General features: G+C 31.8%; 2 protein-coding genes across 2 annotated transcripts in view; one reads left to right on the forward strand and one right to left on the reverse strand.

Moving 5' to 3' along the window:
* Positions 1 to 9,112: 9,112 nt before the first annotated feature.
* Positions 9,113 to 19,865, reverse strand: Sumo (Small ubiquitin like modifier). Its single transcript, XM_076464901.1, has 3 exons — positions 19,729 to 19,865; positions 18,280 to 18,405; positions 9,113 to 11,775 (listed from the first exon to the last, which is right to left on the reverse strand). The coding sequence occupies exons 1-3, from the start codon at positions 19,744 to 19,746 to the stop codon at positions 11,644 to 11,646; spliced, it is 276 nt and encodes a 91-aa protein (XP_076321016.1). The 5' UTR covers positions 19,747 to 19,865; the 3' UTR covers positions 9,113 to 11,643.
* A 2,547-nt stretch (positions 19,866 to 22,412) lies between these two features.
* LOC143228548 (uncharacterized) overlaps positions 22,413 to 26,780 on the forward strand; it is a 45,621-nt gene continuing 41,253 nt past the window's right edge. Inside the window, exons 1-3 of the mRNA XM_076459791.1 lie at positions 22,413 to 22,597; positions 25,915 to 26,019; positions 26,484 to 26,543. Coding sequence (XP_076315906.1) covers positions 25,965 to 26,019; positions 26,484 to 26,543 — 115 coding nt within the window. The 5' untranslated portion in view covers positions 22,413 to 22,597; positions 25,915 to 25,964. The remainder of the gene's footprint in view (positions 22,598 to 25,914; positions 26,020 to 26,483; positions 26,544 to 26,780) is intronic.

Consider the following 26,780-nt stretch of genomic DNA (forward strand, 5'->3'; position numbering starts at 1 on the left):
GCTGACCTGTGGATACAGCAATGCTATCCAAGGACAGACCCAATTCATCCAAATGCACCTGGGTATGAAGGCCAAAAGGAGCGATGGCAGATCGTCTATTCTAAAAAAGTATGGCCCATTATGGAAGGAAAACACAACCCCAGGTGGAGTGCTTTGGTAAAGAACGAAGTTTCGAAGCACAGAATAAAGACAGTTGCAAACGGCAGAGGTGCAAAGAAGGTTCATGAGACTCTACGTATAAGCACTGAACTGGGGAAGTGCAGAAATCCCCAGTGCAGAGCTGAAGTCCTTGATGATGAGTGGGGTCCAGCATCTTTAAGGCTGAAGTCCTGGCAGAGCCATAGACCAGTGATCCATACTCGAGTTTTGAACAAATAAGAGCACTATATAACTTTAGCATAGAACATTGATCTCCTCCCCAAGTGCTGGAAGAGAGGACATGGAGGATGTTTAGTGCTCTTGTATATTTGACCCGTAGCTGCTTGATGTGTGTCATCAAGTCAGCTTATGATCAAAGACAAGCCCAAAGAACTTCGTCTCAGGGACCACAGGCAATACAACTTTGCTGATATAGAGTTCAAGATGAGGGTGAATACCCCATCGGCAGCAAAAGTGCATGCAAATGGTTTTAGAGAGAAAGAAGTTAAAGCCGTTTGCCGTGGTCCACTTCAGTAAACGATTGAGGGCAGTCTGAAGCTGCTGCTCAATATATCTCATGTTCGACGACTGACACGAAATGTGAAAGTCATCGACATAGAGCCCGTTTGCAACAGTAAGAGGGAGTTGTTCAGCGATGGCATTAATCTTTATACTGAAAAGTGTGACACTCAAAACACAGTGCTGAGGGACTCCAAATTCCTGTAGAAAAGAGCGGGAAAGTGTCGAACCAACACGAACTTGCAATCTCCTGTCCATTAATTTTTTAATAAAAATGGGAAAATGGCCATGTAACCCATATATATGGAGGTCTCGCAAAATACCATATCTCCATGCTGTATCACAAGCCTTCTCAATGCCAAAGAATACTGATACAAGATGTTATCATTTGAGAAAGGCTTCTCTGATGGACGTTTCAAGTCGAATCAGGTGGTCCATGGTGGAATGCTGTCGTTGGAACCCACACTGAGTGGATGAGAGGAGGATGTCTGATTCGAGGAATCAAATGAGACAAGCATTAACCATCCTTTCTAAGGTCTTACAGAGACAGCTTGTGAAAGCAATTGAACAGTAGTTTGAAGGAATCTTGGGATCCTTCCCAGGCTTAGAGAAAGGTAGAACAATAGTTCTCTTGATGGCTTACAGACAATGGCAGGATCAAGTTCCGTGAGAGCAGTGTAAGAGGGCCAGTTGGCTTTATCCAGCTTCCACTGGGGCATGCGGATCAGGTGGCATCGACCACGGCCAATCTCTCTCAAAATTATAGGAAAATTATCACTACCTCGTGGATTACTGTCAACCCTCCAAGAAAAATGGGAGAATAGTGAAGGAGAGCAAACTGAGAGATCAATAGCAATGAAGGACTGACAAGGTGCATGAAAATAAGTATAAAAAACAGTATTGAAAAGAGAAAGGTTGTGATCAGAGAGCATATGCTCTAAGGAGCGACCATTCCTATCAACATCAGCGCTTCCCCAGAGGGGATGATGTCCATTAAAGTCCCCCAGGATTAAAAATGGAGATGACAACTGTTCAATGAGAGCATCAAGGTCTGATTGATCACAGGTCTCTCCAAGCGACAGATAGAGAGAACAGACAATAAAGGGACGACCCAAGGAAACATGGATGGCTACTGCCTCTAAGGGTGTGTCGAGTGGCAAAGACAGGGTGGGCACATATTGATCAACAAGCAGTGCCACCCCTCCATGCACTCGTCCATCACACAGCCTGTCATTTCTGTACAAAGAAAACTGCCAAAAGGTGACTGTATTGGCAGGTTTCAAAAATGTTTTCTCTAAGGAGAGACATACAGAATGGTAGGAAACAATCAGTTTCAATGTCATCCAGATTACAAAGTAAACCTCAAAAGTTCCATTGTATCAAGGTGGCCACTTTTATTTACATGTAGGTGAATTGGGTGGAGAACCCTTCTATTTATGACCACGTCTTTTTTCTTTACTGTCTTTATTGGAGGGAGGTCTATCGACCTCCATGGATCCTGTCCTAGGTCAATTTGGCAGGTCTTTGCTGTTGGAAAAGCATTCCAGCGCTTGAGGAAGTGAACAAATGATCGTTTTGCATCGTGGGGTGGGAGAAGAAGATGTATCCAAAAAAATGCCTGTACCCAAAACCAAAGAAAGGGGATCTTGGGATTTGTTGGAATATATGGAAGGGACAGAAATGGGTGTTGAAGTTGATTCATCAACCTATTTAACCGTGGAGATCAAAATACTTTTCATTTGTTTTGAGAATGATTCTTTTGGAGGCACAGAGAGATCCGTCTGCACTCTCACTGTAGTAGTGGAACGAAGTGCAGTAGCATCTGTCCAAGATGCAGTGGTGGACAGCAACTTGCGAGTCTCAGGATAAATAGTTATGAATCGTTTTCAAACGTTGCACCTCTCTTTTTCTTCCAACCATTTAGGGCAAGAATGAAAGCAGGACGGGTGAGAGCCATTGCAACTGACGCAATGAGGGTCTGTTTCACACTAGTAGGCATCATGGTCCTTGCCACTGCAATGAACACACATCAAGGAACCACGACATAACGTCTTTGAGTGACCGAACTGCTGACACTGGAAATATCAGAGAGGGTTTGGAATGTATGGCTGTACTCTGCAATTAAGATAACCTGCCTTGATGGTAACAGGTGGACGTGGTGACGTAAATGTAAGAATGAGGACATTGGTCGGCATCATCGATTCCATCTTTGCGAGTGGATACACGCCTCACTGCAGAAACTCTTTGGGTGGAAAAACCAGCGAGAATTTCTGACTCTGGGATGTTCTTCAAATTCCTCTCAACAATAACTCCTTGTGATGAATTCAAAGTACAATGAGGTGTTACCTCAAAAGGTATATCCCCAATTGCCTTTGAATGCAAGAGGAGTTCACGGTGTTGAGATGTGGATATTTCGACCAATATGTCACCAGATCAAAGTTTCTTTACTGACTTTGGAGAGTCAGCAGGTTCCTCTAGTCCCTTCTGAATGAAAAAAGGGAGGCATCTGCCCTAAAGGTTTCTCTAAAAGTGAATGCAATATAAGAAAATGAGGTACAACAGGTGGTACAGATGGTGAGGATTGCTGCTCAGAATCTTCAAGACATGGTCATTGACCTATATACTGTTTTTTCACTATTTTATTACGATTTTTAATTGGAGTATCCATAATGAAAAAAGGAAAATTTCAGTGCCCACTGACCCCACCCACCATGGAGCCCTACAATGTCAAAGAAGGACAGTGCAGCAACGCCCGGGTTTCGTGAGCACTATACCCAAACACCAGCATCAGATACAATGTCCACAACACCTGTTGAAAACATCCGACACTGGTACTTAGTTGACCCTAGCCCAAGTGGACCAGCCAACTGACCCAAGAGGGGCCACCCGTCTACAGGAACTCAAGGCCAAAGTGGTGTGTTAGGATTGGACCCCTCAACCACCAGGATGAGACTGCATTTCTTTTGATTAAAACCACTTATTATGATTTTTGGTTAATTTAACCAAATGATTTGTTGTTGGGAAAGAATTTCTGAAACCATTTTGAACTTAAGGTAATTTTGATGAAACCTCCAGAAAAATAGAGTGCTTATTACCAATTATTCTTTCTAAAATTTTGCCTATATAAGTAGTCAGACTAATTGGTCGATAGCTTCCTGGTTTTCCTTCTTTTAGAAATATGAGAACGTTTGCTTGTTTCCAAGAGGCTGAAATGTAACTGGGATTGAGTGATAAATTAAATAAAGTTGTGAGATGGCGAAACAATTTACTAGTATCCTTTTTAAAAGATAATGGCTACTAAATTCAAACACAGTTTCGAGGTCGTGTTTAAAATTAACCGGCACAAAAAAGTGGTTTTGAATGAAATAGAAAGCTGTATAAGCTAGTCTGTTAATTGTTTGTATTGTATACTTGACATACAAAATATAACCCGAATTTTCTACACTAGAACTCAGAGACAGTCTTCCACTGAAATTATTCATAAATCTTATTTTAACCATCAGAGACGCTTAGAAATATAAAACGTGTTTAATTAAAAAATAAGAGCACTATCAAAATTCACTGCTCGAAAACTGTGTAAATGATATTCTTATGACGAATACAGTTCAATAATTTAGTTTGGTAAATGTTAAGCTAGAATGGGAGCTAGAACATATTTGGTCAACCTGGAACATCATCCTCATCTAGTCATTATAGTATTGGTATATCGATCGTTTTTCATCGAATGGTTGAGGTAGAGAAAATCCAGTGAAAGCGATCTCTTAGGGTAACTATGACACGATCTTCACATAGAGCGTGTCTCAGTTAAATGAAAATTGTACATTTTAGTTTACAGTTCAAATTCAATCTCTTTATTCCACCAATCCAACCAGTGAGAGATTTAATAAGCAGACCTAACCGATGTAGCTGTAGTGTTAAGTTTTACGTGGATACACTATAAAATGAAGACATTATATAATGTATGAAACATTAGTAAATTTAAAAATAAATTTATTATAAATATTTTCAAGTTTACAAAAATTGTATGAAAATAAACATATGATTAAATAATCCTTTTACTCCCCAGATCACAAAGAACACCCGGACAAAATTGGTCCACGAGGTACAGTGTACTCAAATTTTTCAAAAATATTGGTTTCTGCTTTCTTGAGTAGTTTAATTAGCGAATATTTAATATTCACAAACTTAAAGATTGAAAAAGCAATAATAATTAACATTATATTTTTGTCTGAATATATGAAAATGACAAAGAAACGAACTCCAGTCGAAAATATTTTGTGAGACTGAAAAGAAATGTTTTGACAGTAGTTGTAGGTACACTATTATAGAATACTTTGAAATTCGGAGCATTATCGGAAAACCAGGACATTATTCAACCAATTCGTGTGTCATTCAAACAATTTGAAATATATTTCCAAAGGAAGGACTAGTGATTATGAATTTTTTTTTTTTTAAATAATGTTTAACATAAAACTAGTGAATGGATTATTTGCAATATGTTAGCTACAGGGATCAAACCCCAAAGTTCACGTCATATTATCGACGGTCAACTTAATGTTAAGAATTTATATATTTAAAAAATAAAATCATTTCCGATAGATGGATACAATAGAGTAGGTTCAAGACACAGTCATCAACATTTGTCACGTTTTACGATAACATATACGGCGATTACTAGAGGGTGAAGCTATTTGTGTATAAAAATGAATTATAACTTTCATTAATTATTTATTACTGAATAATATAAACGTATAACGCTCCCACGGCTGAAAGGGCGAGCATGTTTGGTGTGACGTAGATTCGAACCCGCGACCCTCAGATGAGTCGAATGCCTTAACCACCTGGCCATGCCGGGCCTTCCTCTTTGGGGCTACAACATATGACATTGCATATATTAGTGCATTTCATAATTATGAGCTCTGTGTAACCTTTCGACATAAACAAAATCTTCAAGGATGTCATCCTATTCTAACACCAGTCTCGGCACATAATGGAATGAACTAATTTCTACGCTGGTAGAATTGCTCTAGTTTTGAGTTAAACTGAAGTTGGGCACAAGGCTACACAACGAACAATCTTTGCTTTGCCCACCACGGATATCCAAATCAGGTTTCTAGCGTTGTAAGTCCACAGACATACCACTGGAGCACTGGGATTGGGAGGGGGGTGATTGTTTGACATTAAACTACGTATTTTAAATTTGATATTAGCCCCCAGTATCTCATTGGTTTGTCTGACAGTTCATACGTCTACAAACCGGTTTTTGATAATTGTGACAGGCGCAACACAGACAGTCCACTGTATAACTTTGTGCTTAACAAAGCAAATTTGATAATTGAAGGTTACTACAATCTCAAAGAACTCTTGTTTGAGAAAATGTGAAATAAACGAGGTATTTGTTATTCTAGTTTAGAAAAATTATGACATGCATGCAGTGAAGAAAACTCGTACTGATGTTTGACATACTGTTTCTGAATAGATAATTATAGATAATTTTCTTCCATTCAAAATGATAAACAAAAAAATAAATCCAGAAACCTGTAATAAAAAAAAACCTGTCTAGAACGCACTAAAGTTGACACAAAAGTCAAATACGTGTGGAAAGTAAAATTATCAAAACAGTTTGAACATGGCAATTTAGTATAATAAGGTTCCAGCTATTATTCATTGTAATAGGCTTTCTTTCCAGTTAAATAAAACAAGATTTACAAATGAATTATTAATGTGAACAAATATCTTCAATAAATTTCTCATTACACAAAACTTTTGAAGTTTGTTTTTCTATTCTAAAGAAAGGGAAAGAAAAACTAGTGCGAGTCCTATTGATTGTAAAGTATTTGACCGCAAGTGTTTGTGTTACACTATAGAATTCTCTTCACAACCATAGTATAAATTTAACTAAAAACTAAGGCTAACGAAGCTATGAATATAAACACTAAAATAACTTAAAAAATAACATGCTCCAGATGGCAAATCTTGCCTTAAACAACAAGGTTAATTTTTAAAAATAACCCTGTAACCTGAGTGCTTTTGAAAGGTGGACCTTTCTTCTTCAGGGACTAACAGTTTGCAATGTTTTGAAAGTGCTTGGGTTATATAGTTTTTATTTATATTAGAACAAGATGATATCAATACAGCATATTTTACAAGGCAGAAATTACAAATAGACCACAAGGATAATACTACCAATAATACCTTTTTTGCTTCATCAGAAAATCGGTAAGTACGCCATTTTATTCCAATTCATTTAAAATAACACAAGCTTGAAAGTTAAGAATTGCAAGTACATTTCTTTTACAAAGAAAAGCGAATCAGTGGTTTCTTATAAAGTAAGGAATAATGTTTTTCCCCATTTCAATTTTGTATTTTCTATCATACCATGTATAATGCACTTTTTCAAACTGCTAGAAACTTATTTTAAGAATCTAACTATTTATTTATTAAGTTAATAACAAGCAATTACACTTTCCTAATGATTTTTTTATATTTATTTTGCAAAACTGTAGTTATAATTTTCTTTTACAAAGTAGACCCTTTAACCAGTTGCACTTCCAAGAAATCTTTCAATAACACAAAAGCACATTACTGAAAAAAATAACTGCTTTTAATAGACATCTTAATTAACTTCATGAGTGAAAAAAGGATACTCCTAGTAATGAAAGTATCAATATTGTTACTTTTTACTCTAACTCAACACACTTAAGATCAGAATAACTAAAAAGTTTGTTAATATATAACACCTAATTCAGTAAATTCCAATTTACCCATTGAGATTTCATAAACATTTTATTACACAAAAACAAGAATGAACAAACTTTTGCTCATGTTATTTTTCACATAAATCCCAACCCAGAAATAGAAGCATAAGTTGAACATAAAACTAGGCCAGAATGGAAATGTCAAACATAGAAATGGAATGAAAAACAAAGCTTCTTAGTTGTCTTTCAGTCTTCTAAACAAAAAAATTATATACAAAAAAGTAGAAATAATAATAAAAACAAATGCTCAACTTATACACATGAAAAAATTGTGCATAACACATAAAACAAATCCACAAAATTGTGAAATACAATTATATGATCTTGGAGTTAAAAAGTTATGAAATGCATTATAAAGCAATATGAGAAAATGAAGTTAGACACTTTGAATGAAAGCAATTGAAATGTTCATGATGTTATAAAATCACGTAAGTTCAAGGAGTCTTGACAGAAATGAAATATCACCTTTCAAAAGCGCTCGGGTTATATCAATTGAAGCACAATACGTTTAGGGCTGTTGTAATTAATCTGTCAGGTACTCTATAGCACACTCAATTGTATCAGAACAAAAAAAAGTTCTGTAATCAAAGTGAAAACAGAAAAGCAAATTATACTAAATAAATCTTTTACAGTTCATCCATATTTCTTAAATTCAGTTACAGCAGACATAGAATACATAAATATCTATAAAAATATATGATAAGATAATGGGCTCTTAGTTTTCAAATCTAAGATAAAAAGGATAACATTTACTGTTTGGAATAGAGATCTTGAAATGTAATTAAATATATCTATATAGAATTGTTATTCAAAAATTAGTAAACCTTTTAAATTTAACATAACTTATCAATATCTGAAAAGTATATTGAAACAAGACTGTTCTCTTTAGAAATAAAATGTTAATTTCTTACAACACAGTTCTACAAATAGCTTCAATGATTGATCAGACAAGTTAATACAGCTACCAGCAGTTTTTATAAATACACCATGTAGCTTAGTGCTATCATTTAAAGGTATCCTGGCTAAAGCAAACACTATATATTTGAGAGATAATTAAACGTGTTTGAAAAAAATACAGATGTTACTTATCTGTGGAATCAGGAAAGATTTACGTAGAAATGTGTAACAAAAGATATTTAAATAAAAAAATTACACATTGCTTGTTCTTATAAAAAATAAGATAGGGCACGTTTAACTCTTTCAACATGTTTGGTTATTCTCCGTATGTATTCACAGTAGCTATTAACCTTCTAGATAACAAAACGTTTTTGCTATTTTTACTGTAATATTAAACAAGGAATTTACTAAGACATTAACATATGGGTTGCATAGCTGAAGGTGAATTTAATTCCCACAGCTATGGTTCTATCTTCATGATGGAAAACATTTAAATATCAAGTCTTCACATAAGTAAAATCTATAACATACTGGGTAAAAAGATAAGATGGTAGAGGTCTATTACAAAGAATATCCTAATTTTCTGCTGCCTTATAATGAGATTTTAATAGTTAATAATCAGTTAAAATTTTTGAGTGACTGTATTTATTTAAAAAATGCCTAACTGTGTCAATATACAAATTAAATTGTGCAATTAATGATTGCAATTAGGTTTAAAAATCTTTATGTTCAAGTGAGGAAGTTGAATTAATTGACAAAATGGGTTGGAATGTTTAAGTTACATAAATCATTATATCAAATTGGAGTTTAAAAATTTTACTTTACAAAACACTTACAATACAACAGAAAAGACAACTCAAAAATTTAACAACCTTATTTGTAAGTAGACAGTACTATTAGCAACATTTTATCTTACTTTATATAGTTTGGATTTACAGTACAGACAACAGCTCAAGTGAATGAGACAGAGTGATAAAACAAAACTACTTTGTTTCACTTTAATTTTAAACACCAAACTGTGTAGTATGTTTGTTTACCAAATCTTTAACTCTTATTTTCATACAATGTTTCATACAAATAATATACATAATTTTACTAAAAGTCATCATTTTCCTAAACTGAAAATGTATTTCTGATAGACATTTATCACCACTCTAAAAATAGGTTTCCTTGGTTAGTACTATTCTCAGTTGGAGCGAATTTTCAATGCTCGCCATAAGCCTTCCACTTCCCTTTTCTGCATATCCACGTTTAAGAGATAATGCAGCAGTTCTCCAACTGGAGCATAACATTGTTACCAGCACCCTCTCCACATTTGCACTCATTGAGTTCAGGGTTAATACGGTCATCAGAGGTCAAATCCTGGAAACCTTTACATTGTTCCTCTCCCTCACAGAATTCTTTTAATCCTTCTCACAGTTAAGAAAAGTGATAAGTGAATGGATATGCTTAAAAACTATATCCGATTTTCAGGTCAAACATTATCTGGGGTAAGGAGGGAGCAAAAACTAGGAGTCTTGTTAAGGTCACAGGGCATTTTAAGATAAGCATGATCTCTTTTTTTTCAATCTTAAACTGATTTACTGTTATTTCATAAGTCTCATTGGTTAAAGTTAAAACTTATGTAGCAAAGAAACATAATTTGGAAGATTAGGCCAGCTTCCCAAGCCCCCCAATGAAATAAATTAATGCCATATCTACTAATTGGGAAACTAATTTATATTCCATTAACATTAATGTGTACTGTAACCTCAGTGCCCTACAATGAATTTTTTTTTGCCTTGATGTACTTGAAAATGTGTGTCCATGGGTTTATGGTTCAGGACGATCATATTTTTGAAGAAAAAGACCACTAGAGAGCACTACAAGCATTCCTATAGAACAACCCGTCTATGATGTGCACAACTTAGTCCTATAACAATCATTTCAATAAATGTGACAACTGAACAGAGACACAATCCACATCTGGAATTGTACACCAGGTACAAGACAGGAAAATCTACAATGTAATTGACATTAAGCATGGCCAAAGAATGGATAGTGCAGATTTAAAAAAAAAAAAGACATACTTGGTCAGGCACCACTTACCACAGAATCAGATCTACTATATACTAGCAAAAAAGCCCCTGTAAATAAAGAAGTGAACAAAAATATAGTAATAAAACTAAGTCAGTAGTATAAAGGAAACTGTTAATACATTTGCAAGCAAAATCAAGTACACCTGTACAGTACTACTGCCCATCAAGAAGTGATTAACAAGTACAAATAATGAGAGAGCACTGGTTATGATAGGGATTGTGTTGTCCTCCTATTGGTGAAAATCTGCTGCATAATCATTTACATACGAATTAAGTTACAACATTTTTTATTGGAAATCCTTACAGTTATCCAATAGATTTTACACTTCATATATTTCAAATTATTTGTGCTACTTAGGCACTTTTAATTAGTTTATCACACCAACACTAAAAAACACATCTAGCCACATATTTTTAGTTTATATGAAGAATAATGGGTGTAATACTAATTCAGTATACAAATTTAGTAAAATATAAAAAAAGGATTCATTTGACTCACCACAACCATAAATCTAAAAAAAAACAAAAAACAAATTTTATTTCACATAGGTAAATGAATTTAATTCATATGGAAATTATAAATACCGCAGCTTAACTCAGAAAAAACTTAGTTTGCACAAACTACAATTATGACTTGCTTCTCGCATGTTGTTTTGAACCAATGGAAAAAAAAGGATACAAAAGGCCTATTATAGGGTGAAATCTTACCAATCCAGTCCACAATGTGTGTATGGAGGATAAACTTAATATTTTTCTTACTAACTTTATTGAAAGCTGATTTGAAAAAAACAATAACAACAACAACATGAACCTAAAGAAGAAAATTACTGATGAAAAAATTTCACTATCATACAGTATATTCTTTATCTGGAGAACAATGTTGTTTTCTAATAAATACTGTTTTTTATCCTTTTTAAAAAATCATATTAAAAACTAGGATTATTCTTACACTAAAACACATGTCAAAACCTAGTCCTAATTGCCACTATTTGATCCTTCATTTTATACAGAATATTATAAAAATGTCTTAAATTTAGTTTAAGTTAGCCCTTAAAATCAGTTAATATAAAAGACAGTTTATTATTCTGGAAGAAGCTGGAAGAATGGTAAACTAAACAGCACAAAGTTACATTATTTTACATAAAACCTTATAATGAGTGAAAGATATGAAAAGATGGTCTTCAAATCTCTGATGCTATGACTGTTTTCTCATAAATTTCTTTGCCAATATACCATCAGCAGAAAAATCAGTATCATTTTCCACCTGTCTGCTGCTGAAACACATCAATAGTGTCCTCATCTTCCATTTCTAGTCCAGCTGGAGTATCTGTTTCACTTACTGGCTGACCATCAAAACGAAAACGGACATTCTGAATATTCAAGCCCTATCAGGTGTTTGATAAAAAATATTTTTTATTTTCAAATAATGGCACAAAGTTTTTTTATTGTGCTCATGTAATACTTCTATACAAAAACATAATAGGTAATACTTTTCAATTTTTAATAAAATTTTTGCAAAAATTGAAATTAAAAGAAATCACCTCTGGAAAACAAGTCATTCAAAAACAATATCTGATAAGCAAAACACTGTTAAACACCAATCCAATTAGCATGCCAATACAGTAATGCATTTTATTGGAAGACTAAAATTTTACATTAATAATGGACAATGCACAAGTAGATTAACACAAAAACATACATGATATTGGAAACTTTCAGTTTATGATAGTTTACCAGTAAAAACATAATTGTCCTCTAATAACGACAACGTAAAACTAAGGTAAGGAACACTGAATTTTTTTCATTTGTCTAGGTCAGACTGCTAAGGGTTTTGAACAACTTGCCTGAATAAAATTTTCACTTGTCCCAGACAATTGTTAATGTCCTGCTGTAATGGGTTAAATGAAGCTCCTCAAGAATAAAAGAATCACACTTTGAAAAGAAAATTGGTTTTTCTTGATGGTTAGTTTTTATTTTATTCTTATGTAACTTTTGCCACAACTCATAAAATCTAATTAATTACATCTAGTAATGGAAAGATTCATCCACAAGGGGACCTTTTCATGAGAAAAACCACAAGTGCAGTGATTCACATGCTCAAATGAATTTGCCTTTCATGTGTAATTAAATTTGCACATGTGCCTATATGCAAATGTGCAGCTGCCCTAGTCAAAAAAGAAAAAAGAAATTGCATAAGATTTAACTTATGTTCTATGCTCTTTATGTTACTCAAAAACAATGATCATGACTGCAGAAATGAAAACATGTAGCTGATGTGTACAAACATCAGAGAACTTTATGAAAATTATTTCATTAAAGTAATTATTTGAAAATTAATTGCAATGTTATAAAAACCCAAAACAAAATGTGTTTGACAAATATGACCCTTAAATAAATTTTGGGTTAATAATGTTTGAAACTGGCATAAGTACTGTTTACAACATTTTTATCTTTTTGCTTAAAGAATTGTAAGATGTAACTAGAATGTAACTTTTGATATTTTTTCTCTCATAACTTGTTAAAATGAAATTTAAGTTTATTTACATATGGCAGGCCCGGCATGGCCAGGTGGTTAAGGTGCTCAACCCGTAGCCTAAGGGCCGCGAGTTCGAATCCCCGTCACACCAAACATGCTTGCCCTTTCAGCTGTGGGGGCATTATAATATTATGGTCAATTCCTCTATTCATTGGTAAAAGAGTAGCTCAAGAGTTGGCAGTGGGTAGTGATGACTATCTGCCTTCCCTCTAGTCTTACACTGCTAAGTTAGGGACATAGCACAGATAGCCCTCGAGTAGCTTTTCACAAAATTAAAAAAACGAACAAACAAACAATTCACATGGCAATTAACACTGCTTCTTCCATAAGTACTTACAATTAGTGATTTCACAGTGAAACAAGTTAGTTATTTGAACTGTACATAGTTTACAGCAAACTCATAAATATTGTTTTGTCACAATGAAGTTTGTTAATGTGTAGTAGGAAAAGATCTGAGTAGCTACGTGTGTAAAGCCTAGTTAATGATGATGAGTAAAACTTGTTGTTAATTTGTAAAAAAGCATATTTTCAAAAGATCTACATCCATTGTCACTAACTGTGAATGGGTAAGGTGCTAACTTATGGCTACATTTAAGTAGCCATCTTTAACTTTGATAGAGAAAGGTACACTTTTTTAGATAACACTTTTTCTCAATACTTAAATTATATAAAGGAACTTGGTTCAATTTAGGTGAATGTGGTATTAATTCAGCTATAAAGTTCAAAACATGACTAAATTATATTAACTCCTACATGGTAAACTATCCAAGTAAAACTTTTATTGTATTTCATAAAACAATCAGAATTAAAACAACAATTTTCAGTTGATGTAACCTTAATAATAAACAACATTAATAACAATACTTGAAATTTAACATTTACATATGATTACCTGTAAGTTGATTAACAAAAGTCATTTAACATTTAGAACAAATACATCTTGGTACTTGCAATTATGAAGAATGAATTACATTATATTTTAAGTGGAGTTCACATAACATTCAAAGTATGCAGCATCTGTTTCAAAATTGTTTTCAATTTATTATTTTAGGAAAAAAAAATAATGTATGAACAACAACAGACAACTCTGCCCCTCAAGGTTGTCCTAGTATACCCACTCTTGGGTAAATTAAAAATCCAAACCCAAGATTTACTTTTCAGAAGGTCAATTTCCCTCTTAAATTCCAGTTAAAATACTGACCTTCAGTACTGCTAATGACAACTCACTTCATAACACAATCAACATGTTAGAAAAATATACTGTCTTTACCTAAGCCTAGCCTGTCCAAACCTTAAATATGTGTCCTCTGATATTACTTTAACAACACAGCAAAAATATTTTGTCCTATTGACTTTTCCTGTCCCACAGGTAATCTTGTATACAATTAGCAAATATAAGATTACTAATTCACTGTCATAAAATTCCTTAAAATATACCAAATCTTTTGAGGTTCTTAATGGTGAGAAATTAATGCTTATTACATACAGTTTTTTTTTTATATGGTGAAGGAAAAAAACAAACAAAAAAAAACCAGTAGAAAACACATTGGTTAGGACTTTGAAGAAAAAATACACAAGACAAGAGTATTTTACAGTGAATGCTGTTAGTGGTAACAGATACAAGTAATTTATACATCATGATAGAGTTCCTTAGCTATGTGAAAAACAAAAATTACTTAGTAAAACTATCATTTTGGACAAAATTTTTTTTGCAGGACACAAAGATTACATAAATGGAGACATTTAGATTATGAGTTAAATTGATTATGAGTTAGATATGTGAACAGAATGGTATAGAGAAGTTGTCTGCTCAAACAGGATCAAGTTAAGATAAGGTAAACTTTAAGTTAACAGTGATGGAAGTTGTAGCTTTTGGAAGATAGTGTCTTGACTTTCAGAAGAGATGAGGTTAATTAATTAGACAAAAGAAGTAAACAATAACAAGCTCAGTGTTTCTACCTTGATTCAAAAAGTCTTTGTAATAGGATTGTTTTAACATCATTACCTTTGATGTTTTAAATGAGACAGTTTGCAGTACTAATAAGAATTGTCCCAAATTTCATAAGAAATTGGATGATTGATCTAAATGAAGGTGAAAAAAAATGAAAAGTGTGAAAAATTTTGTTACAAGTGAAATTATCTGAGGAAATTATTTTTTCCAATATCTTACAATCAAATAGAAAGTAATTTTCTAAATATGAAGTCAAATAAAAACATTATTAATATTTATAAAATATCAAGCCTGTTTTTTTGTAGTTAAGCACAAAGCTACATAAGAAGCTATTTATGAAAGCAGCAAAATTTGGTGAATTTAAGAAAGCTTGATAACTATATGAATGAGAAGGAATGGTTTCAAGATTTTATTATATACATATATTTTTTTTCTTTTAATTTAGAGGGTGGGTCAGCCTACATGAACCAATATGTCCCTTGTTGTCCCTAAACATGTTATACGAGACCCAAAATGTGTGTTCGCATGAATATATTTATTTCTTAAATGAGTTTTACAAAAAGATAGTCAAAATAATAAACAGAAAAAGATAAAAACAAAAAAATTCAATACTCAATACATCTAACATTAATCAAATGAAATATGAAAATCTTTTACTTTGAAGTTATAAAGTTTTTACCAAAAGCAGTTTTATGAATAGAAATATGAAATCAAGATTTCACTGTACCTTTGAAAGATTCTCAGAGGAATGTTTTTATGAAGGAAAAGAATGTGGGTAACATGATTAACATTGTTAGTAATTAGAAAGAAGATTACACAGCCTTAAAATGTGATCTTTGTAAGTTACCAGACACAGAGACAAGTTCTGAAGACTAAAGGATTATTGGTGTGAATATTTCAAACACAACAACAAAGTGATAGAGATGAAGATGGAGTTTCAGTTTCTGTTTGAAAGATGTTGAAGCCAATTGTTAGAAATCATCATGAAAACTCCTCAAAAGTTGATATTACTTAATGTTGAACATGACTTTCTTATGAGATTAGTATAAAAAAATAGGTTTAATAACTTCATGTTATTTTCATTTTTTGATTAATATTAGTCCTTTGGCAGCTCATTATTAGGTCTTTGTTCTTTATAAACCATGCCAATAATTTAGATTATAAAAATTCTATACAGATCAATTCTTAAGTTCAGAAAAATCAGAATAGTATTAGTGATTTTGTATATTGCTAAACACAAAGCTACACTACACACTATCTGAGCTAAGACCAATATAGTTATCACAACCAGAACTTTAGTGTTACAAGACCCAAGATTTTCCACTGTGCCACCACAAGGTTGGTATAAAAAAGGTGGCATGAAAGTGAAAAATTACTTACAGTAGTGATAAGTGTAACAAGTAACTTAGCTGTAGAAACTTGGGAAATGATATATTACTTGTGAGAGAAGATTTATTTTATGGAGATAGAAAAATGAAATATATACGTGTCTGTTTTCATTTAAATTTAACACTATAGTGTTATGACTTAGATAGTCAACTAGTGTGAGTGTCAAATTTTATTTTCAGAAGTAATAACTTACTATAAATTTGTATATATAACTATTTAGGAATTACATTGTGTAGTTCAATTAATATATTATTGCAGCATGTTACTAGAACCTTGCAAGTTTTATCAGTGTTTTAACTGAGTATTATTATCTCATAATACCTAGCAGTGTGTGAAAAGTTCTAGATTTTGGTTGGGGTATACATAATCATCAGAAATTTAGTTTGATAGACAGACCTATGCTGCATCATTTTGAGTTTAGCCATAAGCATATTGTGGTGATTTCTAAAGAGAAATTATCATAGATTGTATTGCAATAACAGAGGAGGAAAGATAAAATTTGTCTTGTGAACTATGTTCTAAAGCAACTGAACCAGCCTATTTTGACTTTGATTGAAGAGAGACAATTATTGAAAGCATATATTTGACTTGTTTTAATATATTATTTTAAAACAAGTAGACTGTGTGCTATTTGTTTAATGTTGAAATTTTTCATCAACAAGTCACAGGCACCTACTGTGAAGAATCTAGCTCAGTCATATATAAAACCTGACTAAAACAACTTAGATTTAATTAATATTAATGTCTGAAATTTTCAGGTTCATTTTGTCTATAGAAAAAATATTCTGAAATCAACATGTGAAAAATTTAAATTTAAAGAGTATGGAGGTTATTGTAAGCTTAAGTAAGATTTCACTCAGTACACTATTTGCAAATTTAATCCCACTATTAAAGCAAGAATATTAATATGCTAAAAAGACAAGAAGAGATGGGCTATTAAATTGACACTTTAATATATGAACAATTAAGAAAGACTTGAAAACCCAACAAGTGTCTCTAAATTTCAGAATTAGTAATCTTTTTAATTCAGATGTTCAAAACTTAAAGTTTGGTCAGACTGCTGATGGAATGTATGTTTGAATGATGAAATTATAAACTTGGAAATGAATACTTTAACAAAGAAAAATCTAATTTAAATATGTTACATGACAGAATGTACTTCTCTTAAAATACATTACCTTACAGAATAGTTTGTCTGATGATATGGTGCACTATTAATTTAAATTCATTCAAATTCTTGTTGGGTAAGCATATAGATGCAAAGGCATAGATTTAGTTTAGGTTATTTCCTTTATCTGTTGTTGTTAGTTTGTGAGACATTCTTTTGGTCAAACATGTTTCTACTACCATTGTTGTTTATAGGTTATGTTCTTTTTTCTTTTAATGTCTATATAATTAAAAGAACCATTTAAGTAAATCTTAATACAGAAATATTGTGCTGTAATATTTCTGATAAACTTGGCACCTGCACAAGATGCTATAACTAAAAGGATGTAATCAGTTCATACAATCTTTATTTTTCTATAAAGTTACTTCCAAATAATAACCAACTAAACAGTACAAGTCTGGCTATCTTAAACTTGCATTTCTCATATTATAATGAAAAATGGTCAGTGAAGGAAATCCTAAAGTAATTACACCTGCTTTACTAAAACCACATGTGCCATAAGAAATCTGGATGCTTGTAACACTAATATTGCTATGCATGCTCAGTGCTAGCATGAATTCTGAGACAATGTATATACTCTATAATACTACATTTAGTACTTGATAATAGTTTACTGTATACTGTAACTTAAGATAGTCAAAAAATATATAGCTGGTAAGAAAGAGTAGCTATATTAAATATAATTGGTTTAAACTTATTAACTAATAAAATTCTAATAAGAACATTATAAAATCTTCTGAACTCTATTCAGGTTTGTTTCATTTCTATAAAACCAAAGTTCTTTTATATTTTCTAATAAGTAAAAAAAGCATTTTCAAGGTGCAAAAGTATTTAAATATAGTTACCGCTCTGTCACAATATGTTGTCATAAGTTTTCTAAGGGGTGTGTGTTTCTTTATTTTGAATTGGACAATACTCCCGTCCTGTCCAACAACCTTCAGATTAATTTGTTCGTTCTCAGGTTTTACTCCCTGTGAAAAACACGAAAAAAATTTAAAAACCAAAAAATATTTTTAAGTACCCTACAGACATTTTTCTTTTTCTATAAATCAACACTATTTTATTCATTATTTTCATAATTTATGTCACAGTCATCAAATGAATGAAACCAATTTGTCTGATGACGGGTATCAACAATTCCTCACATGAACATATCAATACACAAGTTAACATACTAAACAAAATATTTTCCTTGTTGATGTGAAATCTGTGAATCATTCACACTAACAGCACAAACTGTTTAGTCATATGACTTTCTAAAAACCATTCATTACAAAAAAGTAATACATTAATATGTCATTAACTATACTTTGATTGAGAATAAACTCAGATGTTGCTTCAGGATATCTTAATAGTTCATAGTGTATGTATTTTAACTAATAAAAGAAAAAGACATGTATAAATAAAACAAGAAAATGGTAAGCATGTACAACAGGTTTTTCAAGACATTTTCATTAGGTTAAAAATATTCAATTAAATAAGAATAAGACTTAGTGTTTTAAACCATTTTAACAAGAATTATTTAAAAAAACAAAACATAAAATGATTTTAATAACCAAGTGATGCATCATTAAAGTAAAAAGTTTAAGTTTTGTGCAATTTATTTGACATTTAGAAAAAAAAAAAATAATGGATTCTCTTTCTTCACAAACATGAAAATTGGTCAATCAATTTAATATAAACTCAAACCGTTTACTTCATTAAAATAATTTTAACAATTGCACTTAGCATTATTGAGCAAGCCATATGCTTATGCCTACAGCCCAGTGATAAATTTCAAAGTAAAACATCATTGTCGAATTATTTTAAATATAAAGACTGTTTTAGGCCTCTTCATGTTTGCAGCTCAGCCACAGTCAATTGTCCAATGTAAATTTCTGATGCGAAGGCAACATATATAATACTTCTTTTTAATTACGTCAGGTTATAATTCAAATTTATTTTTTAGTAAGATATATATGTATATATATAACAAAATATATCTGTTATCATCACTATCAGGTTGTTGGATAATCTATCTATCGTCTTTGGCCAGTAGGCAATACTGTTACTAATTTAAATACTGTCCATAATAATAGTAACATGAACAGTATTTCAAATATTAATTACTGCAATAGATTAAATCATAGATGATATTTTAATAAATGATGTTACTATTGATAGGATTTTTTTACACAATACATGACATTTTCTTTTACTTTAATCGTTAAAGTGGTAGAAAAGAAAACGAGAAATAATAACTAATTTTTCTTTCACAGAGACACTTAATAGCAGAAACTGCACTTCACAATCACCTTTTTCTCATCTGACATCTTCTCCGTTTCAGTAAATACAAATCCTGTTTTACGCCTAACAGTTTACTTTATCTAATTCAGCGCCATTCACTCGACTTCAGTTAACCAGATACAGAGCGTCATCTATAGGTTTAAACTTCTCCATGTCCTCATCATAGTTTTATCATTCTATTCAAAACTCATAATAATTATAAAAAATAATTACATTTTCCTCTGAGTTTAACAAATGGTGAACCAAATGTTTTACTTGGCTACAAGGAATATGTTCAGTTGCACAGAGTGAACTATATTTAATAAGCAAGTAGTTTTAATGAGTAGTTTCTTAATAGTATTTCATTTAAATAGTTTTAAAATATGAAAATGCAAAATATTTGTGTAATACGAAACTGTTACAGAATTTTTAAATGGTAGAAGTCTTTAAAGGAAGTCAAAGAGAAGACTGGCATAGCCTATCAGCTAAATATGAGATTAACTGCACCTAAAACGAGTCACCTCTGCTGTGTGGGAACTAAACAATCTCAACCACTACTCCATCCTACAATATTCAGGTTCTGACTGTATGACAACCAGATGGTAGGCTAGGAATTAGGTGTGTTGGAAAATGCGGCATATATGTTCCAATTGTCCAACAGATGCATTAGAGGACAGTGTCACCACAGTAGAAGGATAAGTGAAAATCCAGAGAAGCCCAGGGATTGAAATGTCCCTCAGATTCTATGGGCAAATATCCTATAAGGAAGGATGGCCGTGAGTGTATGGTAAACTTGTAACGCAATTAGCACCTAGTTCATGGTCATAACCTTGAAGAAGCAACAAGGGCAAAATTTTAGTTAGTTACAATAAAAGTTCTCTTACAGTTATGTGGAGTGTAAAGGTCGTTTGGTTCTAACTTTATCACCAAAATGTAAATATTCCTTCACTGTGTATTACATATTCTGAAAGACAACAAAAAATAGCTTATAAATATCGCGGAATTTGGAGATTTTTTTCTTTATTTGTTATCAAGCACAAAGCTACACAAAGGGCTATCTGTGCTCTGTCCACCAAGGTTTCTAGTGTTGTAAGTCCGCAAATATACCGCTATGCCACTAGAAAGCAGGAATTTAGAGAAACGTCAATATTTAATAAATACGAGCAACCAGTGTTAGTCACACTTCAGTGTCAAAATTAAACTAAGATTTATTGCGTCTAATAGAAAATAAATTTTGCAATACAATTTCTTTATTAGTTATATTTATCGTAATCTCGAATTTTTGTAAAAAAAAGATTGTTCTTGAGCTTAGGCCATGAAATTAACGTTTAACAAAAGAATAGAAATAAGTAATTTGTTAGTATTACATATAATGGAATATATTTGTTTTTTTACAAGATATTCCAAAAGAACCGTTTCAGTGAAAGAACATGTTACATCAATATCACAGTTAACTCTAAAAATAATAATAAAAAAAGTAATTAGCAACATAAAGTAACATTATGAAAATTAACAATTATAATTTTCCAATTAAACTGCAAAAGTGAATATCAAAACACGGGCTTGTTCGGATCTGTGCATTACAGTATAAGATGCCCCCCCAGTGGCATGTCTGCAGACTCACAACGCTAAAAACCGGGTCTCAATACCCGTGGGAACAGAGCACAGATAGCCTGTTATGTAGCTTTGCGCTTAATTCTAAACAAACAAACAATACAAGACAGTGTCACAATTTAAATGTTAAACGGGGAGGAGGGTTATAAGCAGGTAATTGCAAATTCTTCACTTACGCATTTTAAAGCTTAGGTGTTATAAAAAGATTATTGATAGTTACTTTGAATTTAGTTTAAAATCTTATATCCCAAATAATGACTTCAGTAATAAATCCCAGTGAAAAAACTTAAAAAAACATACATACACAACAGATCTTCGTCTTTTATAAATCTCATGGATTTTCTCTTACAAGCAGAAACTAATCAAATAAGCTTTTAATAGCATTTAAAAATTTCATCAATGAGAAAAAAATGTATTTTATTTATTTGTTTTTTTATAGTTTGCTATCATGTACATTATAAAAAAATTGTCTGAGAAACTATTGACTGATATAGGAATACAACATTTATGTATTGTGATTTAAGCTCTTCAATCCGATTTCTTGACCGATTTTCAGTGATGTCGAGAAAACCCACTTGTAGAGAAAAATATACATGTAAAAACGGCTCGTTTGTGAACCTGACGATGACCGAAGAAGGTCGAAACGTTGTTCGGTCCTCTACGTAAAAAATTTTCTCGACCCAAACGAGCCGTTTTTACATATATATTTTTCTTGACCGATTTTTCTCTTTCATTCAGTAAGTATACTCTTGACGCATTTTCAACAATCTATTAATCTTTTTCCTTGTATTGCTATTCTAGAATTTTGAAAGTTAACAACAACAAAATGATGTCATAACTGAAAAGTTAACTTTATTTTTATTACAAATCTTATTTGTAATATAAAGCAAATGAAAAATATTTTACAACATTTTTTGAAAAAAAACAACACACAAACATAGAAAAGGAAAACAACATTCAGACGTTTTACATAACTGAAGGCAAAAATAAAACTTCTAAAAAAGTTTAAATTATAACGATATAAAGTATCGTGCTTTACGTTTGTTTATAACGAACAACTCCTTGGGGGAAGGGACTTAGTCACGTGACGGAATTTATTATGTATACATTAGGCTGTGGTGGCCGATGGCGCCAAGCGACAGAAGTAATTGTGTTGTTGAGGTGGCTTAATTATGGATAAAAGCCTTTTAGTTTTAAAGATGCTAATTGGTATTTGTACTTGTTTATAAACTTAGCATTGGTACCTACATCGGTTGGAGGTGCCCAAAAGAATTTGGTGTAAAGGTGAGGGTTATGTGTTAACTGTAAATTCTTAATAGGGTTATCGGAGGTTGGGCAAATAGGATGCGAGGTACGAGTCACACGGTCATGGCTGCTTTGCTGTTTCTTTGGGTGCGTGTCATGCTCATTACAGGCTAAACTACGCTAAAGCAAACGTATCTTGTTTTGTGTTACGTTATAATACATAGCCCGTACATTTTCGGCAGGAAGCGTCTTTGATAAATAGGCGTTGTTAGCTTCTGTTGTTTTCTACAAAACAAGTATATTCTATTTTTCTAATTTATATTAAAATTTAATCGTCACTTGCGCAAATGTTCAGTGAGAAAATTGAAGACAGCCAAACTGACAAAAAACTGTTGTAACATTTGCAAACTGCAGTGACATTTAGCGACTTAAATATGTTTTTATTTTATATTGATAAAAAGTTAGTAACCAAATCGTGTTTCATAAAAAAAATGTAGCTTGTATGTTACTGCTGTGGTGTAGTGGCATTGTTACAATAAATACGCCTGACCATTGTTCTAAACTTGTTTTTTTCACACAGTCACCATTGGTATTTTCAAGTGTATTTAGATTAATTAGAACATTTTCTGTTGTAAATCAAAGGCAATGAGTTGTCAATAAATACAGTGTGTTTAAAAGTATTAAATTTAATAAAGTTATTTTTTAACAGTGTGGTTTAAATACATCAAAAGATAGATCCTTGTGATTTATTGGAAGTTAATGCAGTGTGTATTTTAGTTTAAATTCATATTATTTGATAACTACATCATCAGTACATGAACACTGGTGTGAATAACAAAATGAGTATGGTAGGAATGTTGGATTTTTCCTGCTGAAATAATTCACTTAGACTTTCATTGTTTGGTGAACTCGGTGAAACTTGGTAGTTTGTATAACACTTATAACAAAAGATTTACATAGAATCAAGGTTTAGTAGCATTTCATAAGTTTTAATTCAATTTTAAATATATAATTATGTTTTGACTCTACATATGAGCAGAGATGTAATTCATATAACATTAAGAGTAAGTGACAGTTTGATTCTACAGTGCTGTACCTACACCATCTTCGGAGAAAATGTAAGAACTGAAATCCACCACTCTGTTTATATATCTTTTGGTGTAATGGTATGGGACTTGTTGGCTTATCTATAGTAAGAATTTAACTGTTATGTTTCTTTCATTTTTATTAAATTGTTTCAATAATGTTAGTTTATTTTTGCATTAAGAGTATAAACTATGCATTTGAACTGCTGTCCTCATATTACAACAAGTTGGTTATAGCATATGCATGACAGACAGCCAGCTTCTACAAGATGTGCAGTTAATAATGGCACTAAGTATCCTGGTAGTATACCAGTTAATTTGTGATATGTATGAATTAATGAACAAGATTCCTACCAAGGGAGTGATCTTAAGAGAAACTGATCTTGGTGAATAATGGACAGACATTTTGTTAGGTCTTTCCACAGTCAATTTATATTAGAAAATAGTAGAAAAAGCTAACAAGCAACAAAAAGGAATGTTATTACTTATTTTTAATCAGAAAAAAAAATTGAATATGGATTTTCAAGTAAAATGTAGGGCCAACTTTCACAGGTGCATACTATTTATAATTCTAGTCGTTGTTTATTTCTAAAAGACTTATATTTCGAGGAAATATACTTTTTTCTGTTGTCGTTTGTAAGGATTAAAAAGGAATTTTTATCATTTCAGTGCATTTACTGTTAATAGTATTTTTGGTCACAATCACAGTAGTATCTCACAAGATTCAGATAGGTTGGAAGATTTAGGTTAAGATCAATTTTTTATATTTATAATTAATGTGCATCTATAATTTCTTATGAAATAATAAAAATTATCTTGATGTTCAAATGTAATTTATTTAAATGCTTGTTTAATTCCTTACGAGCGTAGGCCCAGCATGGCCAGGTGGGTTAAGGCATTCAACTCGTAATCTGAGAGTTGTGGGTTCGAATCCCTGTTGCACCAAACATGCTTGTCCTCTAAGCTGTGGCAGCATTGTAATGTGACTGTCAATCCCACTATTCGTTGGTAAAAGAGTACCCCAAGAGTTGGCAGTGTATAGTGATGAGTAGCTGCCTTCCCTCTAGTCTTACACTGCTACATTAGGGATGGCTAGAGCAGAGAGCTTTGTGTGAAATTCCAAAACAAACAATCCTTACAAGCCAACTTCAATAGTTTAGCAATCAAGTTTTTAATGAGAAGAAGGTATCCAGTGTCTGGCAAGGAGTGTGATCAGCTCTCTTTGTTTATGATAAACTTTTCATTTCCTTGATTATGGATAGACAGATTAAACTTCCTAACCATTTGATGTAATTTCATATTTTTGTGAAATGTATATTCTTATTGGTTGGTTACACTAATTATTTTGATGTTAGGACTTATTAAATAAGTTGATTCACTAATCAGGAGCATGTTTACACAAGACTTTGATTGCAAGTGATAATTGTAATAACATGTTAAAATACAATGGGTGAATAATTTGCAGCATTTTAATAAGTGTTTGTCACATTTAGAGTGGTCAGTTATATCAATTATAAGACCAGCCATTGTAACAATAGATAAAAGGAAATAATGCATTTGAAGATTTAAAAAATAATAAATCATAATTTGGTTTTTAAAGATCACCAAAGTCTTAAAATAACTCTACATTTTGACAGTTTAACTGTTAGGTTGAGTGCTGTAGAGATTCGATAGGTAACTAAAAGGTTAAACATTCTCTTTGAAGATATACCAGTTATTTGATTAAATATTAGTTATATGAAAATTTAGTGTAATTGATAGAAAACCTTAGAGTAGCAGACTAAGTGACGTTTAAGGAAATTTTAAAGGTTCTACAACAGACAGTTTTTTTACAGATAATAACTTAAGATGGAAAAAAAAGGAATTTAGAGATTTTTATTCAATGAATGTAAATTTTAAGAAGAGAAGAGCCTAAAGTCAATTTTAACAACTTAAAACTGAATGGGTTGTTAAGTTCAGAACTAGAAGTACACATCATCCAGAGCATTGATTAGAGTTGTATGCTAAAAATCTTCAACATGGCTTCTTTAGTGAAGATGTCCGAGTTAAACTTCAAGCTTTGGGATATTTTCCACAAGTGTGGTTGCATGTAGCAAGTTTGTTTGTTTTTTACATAGTAGTTGGATTAAACTACATTTAATGTTTATTAGGATAGTTTCTGGCACATATTTTCCTCACCAAATGATTATTTAATTAGAAAGAATCAAACATATTTTAAACTTTAATTAATAAGTGTATGCAAGTTGATAACACATTTTTCTTATCTTACAGGCATTTAGGTCCAGCAGCCTACCTGCTAGTGCAGGTAGGTGTGTTTGAAAATGGCTTCTGCTGCTAAAGGCAAGAGGAATTTCAGTGTATCACAAGATGCTAGGGGTATGTCAGATTTCATTTTGTTTGATAACAAAAATAAAAACTTTATTGTTACTTGAAAATAAAAAATCCAATATCTCGTGCACATTTCATTTACAGTGTTTACATTTTCACACAGATATATTTTAGCATTCTAAAAACTCTACGTGACCTGGATATCTTGTAGAAGTGTACATGAATGTGTGCATGTAGAAATATATATTTAAGTAATAGAGTATTTAGCTTGAGTGTCAAGGTATGTACAATAACATATTTTGTATATGCTCAAATTAAAATATTTTGATTTTGAGAAAAATAACATTTAATTAAATGTGTTGTAAATAAAAAAAGTGGTTTTAAAAGAAACATTTTCTTGAAAATTGTAAAATATAATTTCATTATGCACTTGTAGTGTTCTTCAGGTCTTCTATTTATATTATTTTATTGAAATCTAGGCTAAAATTGTTTTTTGTTTTTTAACTTGAAAGCTTCCTTTGGGAAAAAGAGACGTAGAAGATGTAGTGGTAGTGAGAGTGAAGACAGCAGAGGTAGGGTCTGTTATCTGATGCTTTCTTTTATTGGTTTTTACAGGAAAGGGTTTTGCCTCAATTAAAAAAAATACAGGTATAAATATAATTATAAAATTGTCCCATTTTAACTTTAAGGTGCAAAAATAAAATATTTGAACAGTTTTTTTTTGTTTTTTTTCTGAAGGTTTTTATTTTTACCATAAAATGATTTGAAATAAACCATGGACATAATAAATACAAATTTTATTTGCAGTG

This window comes from Tachypleus tridentatus, chromosome 10 (assembly GCF_004210375.1).
Source record: "Tachypleus tridentatus isolate NWPU-2018 chromosome 10, ASM421037v1, whole genome shotgun sequence".
In the NCBI taxonomy this organism is placed as follows: domain Eukaryota; kingdom Metazoa; phylum Arthropoda; class Merostomata; order Xiphosura; family Limulidae; genus Tachypleus; species Tachypleus tridentatus.

Coding starts and splice junctions, on each gene's coding strand:
- Sumo (XM_076464901.1), bottom strand. Junction 11,776..18,279: donor CAACATATTGTGACAGAGCG/GTAACTATATTT, acceptor AACACCTGATAG/GGCTTGAATATTCAGAATGT.